At 39.1% G+C, this 13,772-nt stretch overlaps 1 protein-coding gene across 1 annotated transcript in view; it reads left to right on the top strand.

The window, feature by feature from the left end:
• Window positions 1–13,772, top strand: part of LOC105182985 (SEC14-like protein 2) — a 342,399-nt gene that overhangs the window by 180,243 nt on the left and 148,384 nt on the right. The window contains exon 5 of the mRNA XM_025302604.1: window positions 11,999–12,116. Coding sequence (XP_025158389.1) covers window positions 11,999–12,116 — 118 coding nt within the window. The remainder of the gene's footprint in view (window positions 1–11,998; window positions 12,117–13,772) is intronic.

Below are 13,772 nucleotides of genomic sequence, written 5' to 3'. Positions count from 1 at the left end.
GAAAAGTTCTCGCCCTGATATACATAGATGGCATGAGAAACTGTCAAACTATAATTGTATTGGAAAGTAGCATCCTAGATATAAACCCATGCAAAATTTTATTTCGATCTGTTGAGTCATTCGAATAGTAGTACCAGTTTAATATTGACGTGTCATTGTCTTTTTTAAAATGGAAAAAATTGAATATCGTGTAGTGATTAAATTCTTTGTTTTGGATAGTTTAACACCAACAGAAATTCATTCGACATTGTTAAAAGTGTATAAGGATGCATCACCTTCACTTCCCACTGTGAAAAAATGGACTGTTCTTTTTTAATCTGGTCGTATAAGCCTTGAAGATGATCGACGCGAAGGTTGTCCAAAAACTACTCTAACATCACAAAACATTCAACAAGTTCATGATATGGTATTAGATGATCTGCGAGTGAAAATGCGTGAAATAGCTGAGGCCATAGACATCTCAAAGGAACGAATTGGAAATATTTTGCATGAAGAATTACATATGAAAAAGCTTTGTACAAGATGGATGCCGCATTTCTAACAATTGACCAAAAACGTATTCGAATGCGTATTTCTCAAGCGTGTTTGGATCGTTTTAAGCAAAATAAAATGGATTTCAAGCGTTGTTTCATAACTGTTGATGAAACTTGGATCCACTACTATACACCAGAGCGAAAAGAACAGTCGAAACAATGGATTGAAGCTGGTGGAAGTGCACCAAAGAAGGCAAAGACGGTTCCATCAGCAGGAAAGATTATGGCAACAGTTTTTTGGGATTACAAAGGTGTTTTGTTGATCGATTATCTTCAGAAAGATAAAACGATTAACTCTGAATATTATTGTAACCTTTTGGATCTATTAGATGCAAAAATTCGTGAGAAAAGACCTGTTTTAAAGAAGAAAAAATCGTTTTCCATCAAGACAATGCACGTGTTCAGACAAGTGTTTTGACAATGGCAAAATTCAACGAATTAAAGTACGAATTGCTTGAACATCCAGCGTATTCACCAGATTTGGTTCTCTCTGACTATTATCTGTTTCCAAACCTGAAAAAATTCCTGGCTGGAAAGCGTTTTACATCAAATGACGAAGTTATTGCAGCCGTGGATGGATATTTTGCAGAACTTCCGGAATCACACTTTAATAATGGTATTGAATTATTGGTAAAACGTTGGAATAAATGTATTGAAGTTTCAGGAGATTATATTAAAAAATAAAACATATTTCACGGCAAAATATTTTCTTTTATTGTTAGACCGAGAACTTTTCACACTGCCTACGTATTTCCATGTCCACAGCTACACAGCACACACAATATTGATGTTAACTAAACCAAACACAGCACAACATAAACAGTGAAACATAACCTTTCAAATGTGTATTCGATTTGCACGATAGCGCTGAGAAAAGAAAAGCGAATCCGCATGAAACTTACAATACATTGAAACAAAAACCGAACGAACTTATTTGCCAACCCATTATATCATCTGTCAACGAACTGTAAAATAATTCATGCGGTGGTAAACATTGATTCTGCAGCTTATCATTGCAATCCACATATTCGTACGGAAAGATACCTATTCGCGTTAATAAATCAAAATCTTTGTCGGATAAGTTTTTAAATTCGGATTGAACAATTTTTAATTTGTCTCTAGTGAAAAACGATGCTAATTTATCGAAAATGGTACTGTGAAATTTGCACGAATCGATGAACCGTAATTTAATATGATTTCGCCAGTTTGATGTTTTACTTGTATCTTTAATATCTTTGGTAAATGAAGTATATTTTTCTTTCGTTATTGGGAGCAGATCGATGGAGCCTTCGAACGCGGTGGTTACTTCCTTGATAATAAAATGAGCATCATAATCTGATAAGTTATGAAAAACTATCGGAATATAATAGGAATCTGTATAATTTAAATCACAATTGGAATGTGCAGGACCCCTGTATTGTCCGGTTAAATGGCAATGATCGCGTATGCGTATATCCTCCACCGCGAATGATTTCTCGCATATATGACAGTGCGTTGCGCTATAAAATGCTGCACACTATTCTTGTGATTAAATTTCCATAGCGGTATTATTATACAAAATAACTTTTATACGATGCGCCAATTGCTTAAGTTCCTCGACGAACCACGAAATGCAATTCGGATCGCGACGACACTGATACGTGGATAATGATTCATCAGGATAGCAACATCGTACGTAATAAACTATATTATGTACTTTAAGATGCTGATATACATAAGATTTTTTTCTTCGTTTGGTGTCTTCTCTAGAATGCATTCCAGATCAGCGTACACCACGAATGGAATCCGTTCTCTTCTGCTGTAGTTGGTAAAACTGAGTCACTTGTTGTCCTCTGTTGGCAGGATGACTGCACAATCATTCAACTTATTGCAATCTATATGATTCTCCAGTTTCTCGTTGGAATAAAAATAATGCAAGCAACTGAAACGAAAAAGAAATGGATATTACGAGTTTTTCTTTTGTATCATATTTGTTATATTGTATTCATGAAGAATATCACCTTATCGATCACATATATATTTCTTGCATTTTTTTGCTTAGTTGCATGTCCACAAGACGTGACAAATTCTTGATCCACACAAAATGTCCCACGTTGTACTTTAGTGGATCTTGCACATATAACAAATTTACATGCTTCTCCTTCTTACTGACGAAACGTATCGGAACGATTGTATATGCTTCTTTCTCCTTCTTTTTATCTTGAATGGTATATACGTTGGTGGATATGCTGTTTAGCTGTTCAAACTTGGTAATTTGTTTAATCGTTATTGGAAATTCAATATCCTGAAGATTGAATATTTTGGTGTAACGTGGGTACGAAGATTCCCGGTTTCCATGTCTTTCAGTTGGATATAATGCCGCGACCACAGACCATGCAAAACATGCATTGTCTTTAGTTCGCACGTTTATCACTGCTTTCTTTAATTTTATTTCACGTGGCAACTCAATATTGCACCCTGCATGCAGTGGATTGTATTTGTTTACATTGACTGTGAGATCAAGTATGCGCAGCAGTGCCCACCCACTGTCACGTTCTTGAAATTCTTCCAAAGATGCTAAGGTAGGCTCGATGACGCATTGCTCGTATCATTTTTCCAAATCCAAAGCAGAAAAGAGTTCACTGTTTTTCATGTTAGTGCTTCTGAACGTGTGATTGTCACCCGCGATAAACTCATCATTGGACACAGTGTTCATCTTAAGATTGCTGTGTCTTTCCATAGCACTTCGCACGTGCTCAAGCACCGTACTCTTCGCATCTTGGAGAAATAGAAGAGGTTCGATATGGTTCACGTTAATAACTGCGCCGATTGATATGCGGCTTTCGAACGCTGTATCAATTTCTCTCCATGCCAATTCTGTATCTCTTGATGCATATCCCCACGTGTATGAAGCGTTCTTGTACAGAAATTTTCAATTCCTCGAGTCGTGCAATACGAGCCACCACTGATTGTGCGGTGCTAATCAACAATCGCGGTCATTTTGCTCGACTTTGTTCTTCCAAACATCTGATACACTTGTCACACTTTTGCACCCACGCGTCGTAAGCCTCTCGCGAATTCAGACGAGTGGATTGCGTCAACTGTTCTCATTCGGTTTGAGCGAAGTCTTCCATGTCTTCATTAACTGCAGAGAATAGCTCTGCTTTCCGTTAGAAAACAGGTTTGGACATGCTTGAGTCAAATAGGGGGACTAAAACAAAGATAGCCACATCTCATTTACTTTCTCGGTTTGAAGAATGTATCTGCGCATGCGTTACAACTCCGAAGAGTAAGACGAGTGGATGTCCTATAATAGCTATAATATTAGGCTTTGGAAAAAAAAACTTTTGTCTCTTAGTTGCTCTGTGAACACAAGATTCATCGGCCTCGAGCGTTTCGCTATATCTTCGCCAGTTATTCGGTAAATCGGAAAGTTCCGTCCATCTAGCGGCAAGTAGCTATAGCTAGAATTATCGTTAACCTCTAATGTCTAAACGAAGCTGAATGGTTTGTTTTGATATCTGTTAATAACATTCAGTACATAAACGTTTATCAATAACATTGTTCTTTATTGCATCGAAAATGTCGAAATTTGAGCCAAATAAACGTTATTTACGCGAAGTGTTAATCTTTTGCTTCAATTGGAAGAAAACTGTAGCTGAATCTTGCATCGAATGCTTGTAGAAGTTTATGGTGATAATGCTCCTTCCGATAAAACATACAGAGAATGGTTTCGACGTTTTAAAAGTGTTGATATTGATGTAGAGTACAAAGAGCGTTCTGGAGGGCCAAGAGTATTCGAAGACGAAGAATTTCAGGCATTGGTGAACGAAGACCCATGTCAAACGTAAAAGTAACTTCCAGAAAAATTAAATTATGCTCAATCTGTCATTTCGGATCGTTTGAAAGCCTTAGGAAAGGTTTACAAAGAAGGAAAATGGGTCCCATATGAATTGAAGCTAAGAGACATTGAAAGGTGAAAAACCACCTGCCAAATTCTTCTTGCTAGGCAACAAAGAAAGGAGGTTTTACATCGTATCATCACTGGAGATGAAAAATGGATTTATTTTGACAACCCCAAATGTCGATAAACTATTTGCGATCCCGGCCAATCCTCAACATCGACACCAAAGCGGAATATCCACGAAAAGAAGATAATCTCTGTATTTGATGGGATAATAAGGGCGTGCTGTACCATAAGCTGTTGGAAAGTGGTCAAACAGTCACAGGGGATCTCTACAGAGGACAAATGATCCGTTTGAGCTGAGCATTGCACGAAAAACGACTAGAATATGAAACGAGAAAGCATAAAGTGATTTTGCTTCATGACAACGCCTCATGTCACAAAATCTGTCAAGTTAGAAGCACTTCGCTGGGAAGTGTTATCCCATGCGGCTTATTCACCAGATTGTGGCCCTTCCGGCTACTACTTGTTTCGGTCGATGGCACACTTGCTGACGAATGCTTCATTTCTTATGAAGACCTCAAAAAATGGGTTTCTGACTAGATAGTCTCCAAAGATAAGTCATTCTTTCGCCGCGGAATTCGCTTGCTGATCGAAAGATGGAAAAAAGTTATCGCTAACGATGGATAATATTGTATTGATGTACTTTTTCATTTTGTTTCTTAAATAAAGCCATACATTTTGCAAGAAAACGGACGGAACTTTCCGATTGACCTAATAGTTTATATGAATTCTTTCCACGACCAGAAGACGCCGCGACATTAAAAATATTAATTTTGAAATGTTCTAAAATATCATAACCTCCCGCACTCTGCGCTAACGAATTCAAAAGATTCCAAATCTCGTTGTAAGTCAAGTCCCGAGCGGGACCAAGTGATAAACCTGCCGGTCCCCGTGTTAAGCCCAGAGAAGCAAGCGTCGACCCCACGTAGTTGTTCGCACCACCAGAATTTACTGTGTAGCCGTGGATTTCCTGAAAAGCATTTTCTAAATATTTAGTAATGTTGGCTCCTTCGGGGAGTGGGAGAATTCGAATATTCGATTCCCTCCTGAGAATATTAAATTTTCTATAATTACGCGACTTTTTCCCGAGTATTTCAATACATTTATATAAGAACTCACGATTGTTGACCATGTCGGCTTTTGTTCTCGCTTCGCGCACCCTTTAGTCTTTGTTTTTGTCCCCCCGATGTTCTTTCGATCCGTATACGAGGGTGGTCCTATAAGTACTTAGCCTACAAAAGAAAAACGAAAATTTTGGAAAAGTGGCGATTTATTTCTCAACATAGTCTTCTTTTAGCTCGATACACTTGACCCAGCGATGCTCCAACTTCTTTAACCCGTCTGAAAAATACGTTTTCTCGAGGTCTGCAAAGTAGGCCTCCGTGGAGGCGATGACCTCCTCATTCGACTCAAATTTCTGCCCGGCGAGTGACTTTTTCAAGTTTGGAAACAAAAGGAAGTCGCACGGGGCCAAATCTGGAGAATACGGTGGATGGGGCAGCAGTTCGTAGACCAATTCGACCAATTTGACCGTGGCGAGGGCGGAGGTATGAGCCGGTGCGTTGTCATGGTGGAAGAGCACTTTTTTCTTCGCCAAATGGGGCCGTTTTTTCTGCAATTCGGCGTCGAATCGGCCCAATAATTCGGCATAGTACAGCCCTGTGACCGTTTTGCCATTCTCCAGGTAGTCGATGTAGATCACACCTTGTGAATCCCAGAAAACGGTGGCCATCACCTTTCCGGCCGATAGGACAGTCTTCGCCTTCTTCGGAGCCGGGTGAAGTCCACTGTTTCGACTGTTCCTTGGTCTCTGGTGTGTATCAGTGGATCCATGTTTCGTCGACGGTCACGAAACGACGCAAAAACTCGGATTGCGCTTAAACAGCGTCAAACACTGCTCTGAAGTGATCTCACGGTTGCGCTTGTTATCCGGAGTGAGCAAACGCGGCACCCATCGCGCCGACAGCTTTCTCATGCCCAAAATTTCATGCAGGATATGACCCACGCGGTCTTTTGAGATGCCTACTGTCTCAGCTATCTCGCGCACCTTCAATCGGCGGTCTGCCAATACGAGATCGTGGATTTTTGTCATGTTATCCTCCGTGGTAGCCGTTTTCGGGGCACCTGGGCGTGGCTCATCAAAAACCGACGTGCGACCACGTTGAAACTCGTAAAATCAATTTTTGACGGTCGCCATCGAAGGAGAAGAGTCACCGTACATAGCATCCAAGCGCTCTTTGATTTCGCTGCGCGATTTCCCTTCCAAAAACAAGAATCGTGTCACCGACCGATATTGCTCTTTTTCCATTTTTCTAAAATCCGCGGATACGCCCGCTTCCACACGCGGTCAAAACAAAACTACGAGTCCGATTCGGCTGAAATTTCGACAGTAGCCGTCTACGAGAATGTACTACACGATAGTAAATTTCTCTTGCGATAGTGGCGCCATCGGGCGGTGAGGCTAAGTACTTATCGGACCGCCCTCGTATATCCACTACTCTGTTCTATTGTAAATATAAATAGAAAATGTTATATAGGTATAAATTTTACACACAATTAGAATAAAAATACAGTTAAGAGTATAAGATATTTTCTCTTACCTTCTCTTACCTTCGGATAGTATAGCCTGCGAGATTCGGAGGTCATGGGATCCATCAGTTTCACTAGCGTCTTGCGTCGTTTCATCGTCACCATCGTCAACGTACTCGATGATGGTACCATGAACAGCGTCATCATAAGTAATATCAATGCCGTTTTCATTCATATCGCAGGCGATATCTTTGTCGGTTCTCGCTATTTTATTACGACTAGCTAAAATTTAACTCGATATTAAACACGAGATTCTACAAGAGAATAATCTTATACTTTTTTTCCTTATACTCACGGACAGATTTCGTTGTCAAGGAAGCTTTATACTCGAGCGAGAGTGACTCTTTGGATTTCCGCTTCGTACAGTATTGGTGAGAATTGACAAAATGAAGAACACAAAAACGTATTCGTGAACACCAGCATTTATTAGACTTATTCTTTTATATCACATTACAGCGAAAAGAAATTACTTACAATGGGGAAAGGAGCCCTGAGCACGGTCACCGATATCTTCTTCATTCTCTCCGAGTAATCTTCTCGCTTCCACAATCTCGGTTGCGATTCCATGCAATCAAGAATCATTTTTAAATTGTCCGCAGGTGAATAACGTCGCCAGTAGACCACTGCTGCACATGGCCGCGAATTTATAAAACACTTCATATGTCTTCTCATCATTATCACTCGCGAGTTCGCACAGATATTTCCCACGTTTGATTACACAGGTCTACAAAAAATGGGATCATGATTGTTGTTGGGCAGCTGGGAGTCGTTTCTCAAGTAATTTTTTGCGTAGAATCCGAATCCGAGGTCAGAATTGGCCCATCACGTCAGGATTTTTTTAGATATTTGAGGTTATATACTCGAAAAATGGCTTTTTGGGCTACTTATGAGGTTATGTATAGGACGCACCAAATTTTTTAGCTCTTTTCTTCTAATTGCATCATTTAGTATTACTCTTTCCGTTCAAAATGAGCTGTCGAATGGTCATCTACGATTTTTCCTTACAAAGTTACGGCCATTTTAAGATAACATGATGAATTCCAAACCCTGCGCCATTATAGTCCAACAACGGCCTTAACCTCAAAAGTAGCCCAAGAAGCCATTTTTCGAGTATATAACCTCAAATATCTCAAAATCCTGACGTGATCGGCCAATTCTGACCTCGGATTCGGATTCTACGCAGAAAATTACTTGGGAAACGACCCCCAGCTGCCCAACAACAAAACCTTGTAGACTTGTGTTATTGGATTTGTTACCGACGCTGCGATTATACAGTCACGTACAATTTTGAAAAGCTGCGACATTTTATATTTTCACGAATATCACGGAATAGGAATGTTACTCGAAGCGATGGAAACAGTAAAATATGCCACAACAACTTCGAACACTCTTATATAACATGGATCTTCCAAAATTTTTGGGAAACCACCACGGATGCCTGTGTAAAATAAGATGGGACTAACTATACCAACGCTTTTCGACAATATACTTGTTTAGTTTTATCGCATTCAGTATCTGTTACAGGATCATATTATCCTTGCTATAAAAAGAATAAACTTCTTTCTTCTAATATCTATATCTCGCATCTTCAGACGTGAAAAATGCAAGTTCCGTGCTGTTCCATTAGGCCGTACATGAAAAACGTTTTGTAGAATTGTCTGTTTATCTAAATTTAGATGCGAGGACAGAAATATACCGGTTTTGACTAGGATAGGACTCCGGTTGGAAATTTTCACAAAAGAGATGTAAAGGGCATTTTCTCATCTACTGATTCGGCAAATATAATACCTATTCCTCCTAATATAAAACCTGTCGAAATCTGTAGGGCTCATGCATTCCGTTCAGCCACAAAAGAATGAACGTTATCGCTGCCACAAAAGAATAAACCTTCTTTCTTTTCGTTTTTATACCGTGTATTATAAATTTTCAGACGTGAAAAAATGTGTGCTCGACGCCATTCCTTTGCGCCCTACACAAAACGATTTGTAGAAATGTGTTTATCTAAACAAATTTATATGTGTAGATGGCCGATATAATCGGTTTTGACTAGAATAGAGTCCGATTAGAAATTTTCACAAAAAAGACCATAAATGTATTTTCTCATCCATTGCTTCGGTAAATATAATGCTCCCACGATATCATAAAACCTATAGGAACACGCATGTTCCGTTCTGAGAAATTTTAGAACGTTCTGGGCTGAATCATTTAACAAATATTAAGAAATAAATTTATTTGTTATATGCGCACGGAACTACCTCCTCTACTTTTCTTTTCCCTATAAGAAGCCCGTTGGACTGGGCCCAAATCATTTGAGCTTCTTCAACCTTAGTACTCATTTCGTTGTGACGAAGTATATTAGTTCTCATGTTTTCACCCGTGGAATAATAAGTTCTTGTGAGAAACATAATGACGAACACCAATATAAACGCTGAATTTAAGAAGATCGCGTATAGTGATTCTGGGAAGGCTCGCTATGAGAGCATTATGCTTCTCTCTACTACTTATCCCTTTAACACTTCGGATATCAAGAGGATGCAAATCAGATTGCAGGCATCAAACGACGGGACAACATTTGAGCTTACAATAAAATTATCCGTCAATACCTGTACAGGGATCCAGTTCGACTTCGCCATATAGGAAAAGTTTAAGGAGTACATGAAACATATACATGCGATTACTTGCACTCGGTAACTAGGATCATACTAAAGCCCGTCCATGTCAACGATATAACCATCACTTTTACCACGGCGTATGGAACAAGGGCGATCATGGTGATTGAAAATACGAAAATGGCAGAGGCGAACACCTCTTCAAAGAGGATGCCTACTGATTCATCCCAGGTACAGCAGCCATCGACGAAGAAACGAAAAGTCTACACGGTAAACATCGTGATGCAGACAATATCTTTTGATGGGCTAGAACTTATAACAAAATGTATTGACGCTCAATGTGAACAATTACAATCGTTTGCCAAACTTGTAAACGGTTCGTGCTCGGTTTCTCGTAACGGAGGTAGAACTTAGGCTTCCCAAAAAAACTTAGACGAGGATGTCGTGAAATAGACGCTCCTCGCAAACTATCAGGAAATCGAGTAAAATGTACGTCGGCAACTAAAAGATTTAACATTTTTAGATACTTACTTCCCCATTATATTTCAAAAAATTACTTCGATTTATTTAAATAAAATTGTATGAGCAATTATAATAAACGCCTCATTTTAATCATCACAAATAAAATGTGGATTAATTCTATGAAAAATATTGTGCATTCTTTTCTCTTCATCTTTTCTCTCTTCCCTGTGGTTTCCAGTTCGAGGTAACAAATCCTATTGTAAACTTTTCGAGTTCGAAAGCGTCGGGACCCACACAGGTAAAAATATTCGGGTAGACACAGACCAGAGGTATCGTCTTCCAACAATCGCTGGGTAGTTTTTGTCTTCAAAATTATCCTTACCCGCTCGAACATACTGGCGCACGCTCACGCGACTCAAGAGCAGGGGTCTCAAGTTCGAGTTGCGTATGACCTAGAAATTTTCAAATTTTTCGCGTCTGATGTCGATACTCTCCGTATGTATACAATATAGCTAGTTTCTATCAGAGTATAGCAGTAGCGTAGTGCATAAGACGCCTGACTCGAGAGCCAGCGGAACCAGGTTCGAATCCGGGCAGGGCCTTACAGAATTTTGCCAGAGAACTCACATGCGGCACTAAACCACACACACGCATGCAACACACACACACACACACACACATCTCTCTCCGTACGTCCTCCGTACGTGTACGTCGTGAAACCAGTTTCTACCAAAGAGTAGTAGTAGCAGTAGCGCCAGTGGTAAGGCGAGGATTGACTCAAGACCCCCTCTCCCGGGTTCGAGCATCGCAGAGTGCCTAGCAGATTTTTCAAAAAGTAATATGCAAATTAACCAGCTGACCAAGAGCTAGAATCACTATCTAATATGAATAATAAAAATTTGATATTTAGATTAAGCATAATTTTGGATTATGCTAATTTTTATTCCGGTGATTCAAATTTCCGCCATTCACTAGCTATGTCTATAATTTGTATATGTCGAAAATCAACCAATCAGATCTCGGGGGTAGGTATGGCCAGTCAAAAGATTTCCCCTCCACTCGATCTCCGGCGACGAGTGGGCGTGGTCTAATGGCGCCGGAAGTCGAATAGAGAGGGAATGACTGGCCATACCTACCCCTATACTACTCGCGTTTTTCTCAAAATCATGTTTTCAAAATAGGTCAGAAATATAACTTCTTCAATTTTCATCCAATTTATTTACTCGAAATTTGTGAAAGTATACTCGAAATTTGAAAAGTACACACGATTTTTAAGATTGGTCAACAATATTTTTATATATAAACAAATTAGGGCTGATTTTTCGGTCAAAATTGAAAATTTTTATTCAAACTGCTGCTATTTTGTGAAAAATTGATATTTTTTAATAATCGTGTGTACTTTTCTCGCAAATCTAATGTAGTTAATGTAGTTAATGAAAACTTTTTTTGTATTGTCCTAGGTGCTGATGCTCGTGACTTACATTTCCACTCGCGAAGGGCCACAAAAAAGCGTTTTCAGTCTACCTACCACTGAGATATTTTGTATTTAAAAAAAAAAGTTATTTTGTACACCTCGTGACATGTATAATAAACTATCCAAACCGTATTTTTGCCGCTTTATTAGTAGAGTCTAAAAAATTCCCAAAAAAGTCTTATATTAGGATAGGTCAAGCAGATGAAACCTTTTAAATTGTCTTAAATATTTTCGAAAAACATTCTGATATATTGAAATTATCCAAATTATCGAAATCTCTTCAAAGAATATCTTCAATATTTCCCTAGTTAACTTGATTATGACGGTATGGATTATTTTATGTATTTCTGTAATAATTAAATAATCGACCTTATTTGTCTTATAGTCTCTGGAATGGCGAAAAAAATGGGATGCCGATAATTTATCTGAGTGGGAACTTCCTCAAGTATTTAAAGATTATTTACCTTATGGATTAAGCGGATTCGATAAAGACGGTGCTCCAGGTAAAATTTAATTTTTACACTAAACTTTTCGCTATAAAATCGAAGTTTGTTGAATTTAGAAAATTAATTTTAAATCATCTCAAGTAATGTATCGTAGAACTTGAATATTGTTAACGTAATTGCTAATAAAAATCGCTAATAAAAAAAAGGTTTACCGATTTAATTTCATTGATTGGTTTAAAGGTAATGAATGTGTGAAATGCTATGTCATGCTCTAGACTTACTCAATGAAGTAGTAAATAACACAATGTATCAATAAGGTAGTAAATTCATATAAACACATTATATAAAGTAGTAAATACATATAAATACTAGAGTGCAAATTGCGCTTTCATTCCCGCCTGATCCCGCTTATAAGGCGCAGTCTCGAGAATCATGCTCCCGGGCAGTGATGCAAACTTTTGTCCCCGAGCAGCATGACGTAGGCGACGGCGTACGGCGGCGAGCGGCGGCCCGCGGCGGCGCATAGTGGGAGACAAATGGGTCTTTTTGTGGACAAAAATCGCTAGACGGCGTAATTCTTAACCGATTTCCATGCTTTTTTTTAATTTACTCGCGATTGCTTTATAATCGTATCGAGCCCGTTTTTTAAATTAGGCCATCAATTCAAAATGGCGGGCGCGCAAATTTGTCAAATGTATAAAACCTGTAAAATATCGAATATGTTTGGATCGGACAAAGTTTATACGGGCTTTTAAGGCCTCCGAGATACATATGTACGAGGGTCGTTCAATAAGTCCTTAGAAAATCCAAAAGATGGCGCTCGTAGTATCGAAAATGGTTTGTTTTTAGTAAGCATCATTACTCACTAGACAGCTGTTAAAGTCTCAGTTATATCCATCACATGGTTTCATTTTTATTGTCGATTGAAGCAACAAACTTTTCTTTATTTAGGAAAATGGAAAAAAGTGAGTTTCGAGTGATGATTAAACACTTATATTTAAAAGGCTTAACACCGAAAGAGATTAAAGCTGAGTTAAATGAAGTTCATGGCACATCTGCTCCTATGTTTGCAACTGTTTACAATTGGGTAAATGAGTTTAAACGTGGCCGTACATCCACAAAAGATGAACATCGTTCGGGACGTCCAGTGGAAGTGACTACCCCCGAAATAATTGACAAAATCCACGATATGGTTTTGAGTGATCGACGAATCAAAGTACGCGAAATAGTTGAGGCCACAGGTATATCGCAAGGTACAGTGTTTTCAATTTTGCACGAAAAATTGGGTGTGAAAAAAATCTCGGCAAGATGGGTGCTGCGTTTGCTCTCAGTGGAGAATAAACGCAATCGTGTGGTCGACTCTGAGGCTGTTTTGGCGCTTTTCCGTCGCAATACTGACGAGTTTCTGCGTCGATACATAACTGTGAACGAAACATGGATACACCACTACACTCCAGAGACAAAGGAACAGTCAAAACAGTGGGTTTTTGAAGACGAACGGGCTCCGAAGAAGGCGAAGACGGAAATCGGCCGGCAAGGTGATGGCCACGGTTTTTTGGGATGCACGCGGAATCATCTACACCGATTACTTGGAAAAAGGACAAACAATAACTGGAGAGTATTATGCGTCGTTATTGCACCAGTTGAGCGAAGAAATCAAGAAAAAACGTCCTCATTTGAAAAAGAAAAAGATCCTCTTTCATCAAGACAATG

The sequence above is a fragment of the Harpegnathos saltator genome, unplaced genomic scaffold, assembly GCF_003227715.2.
Source record: "Harpegnathos saltator strain DR-91 unplaced genomic scaffold, Hsal_v8.6 scaffold505, whole genome shotgun sequence".
In the NCBI taxonomy this organism is placed as follows: domain Eukaryota; kingdom Metazoa; phylum Arthropoda; class Insecta; order Hymenoptera; family Formicidae; genus Harpegnathos; species Harpegnathos saltator.
This window is presented reverse-complemented; position numbering and strand designations above follow the sequence as displayed.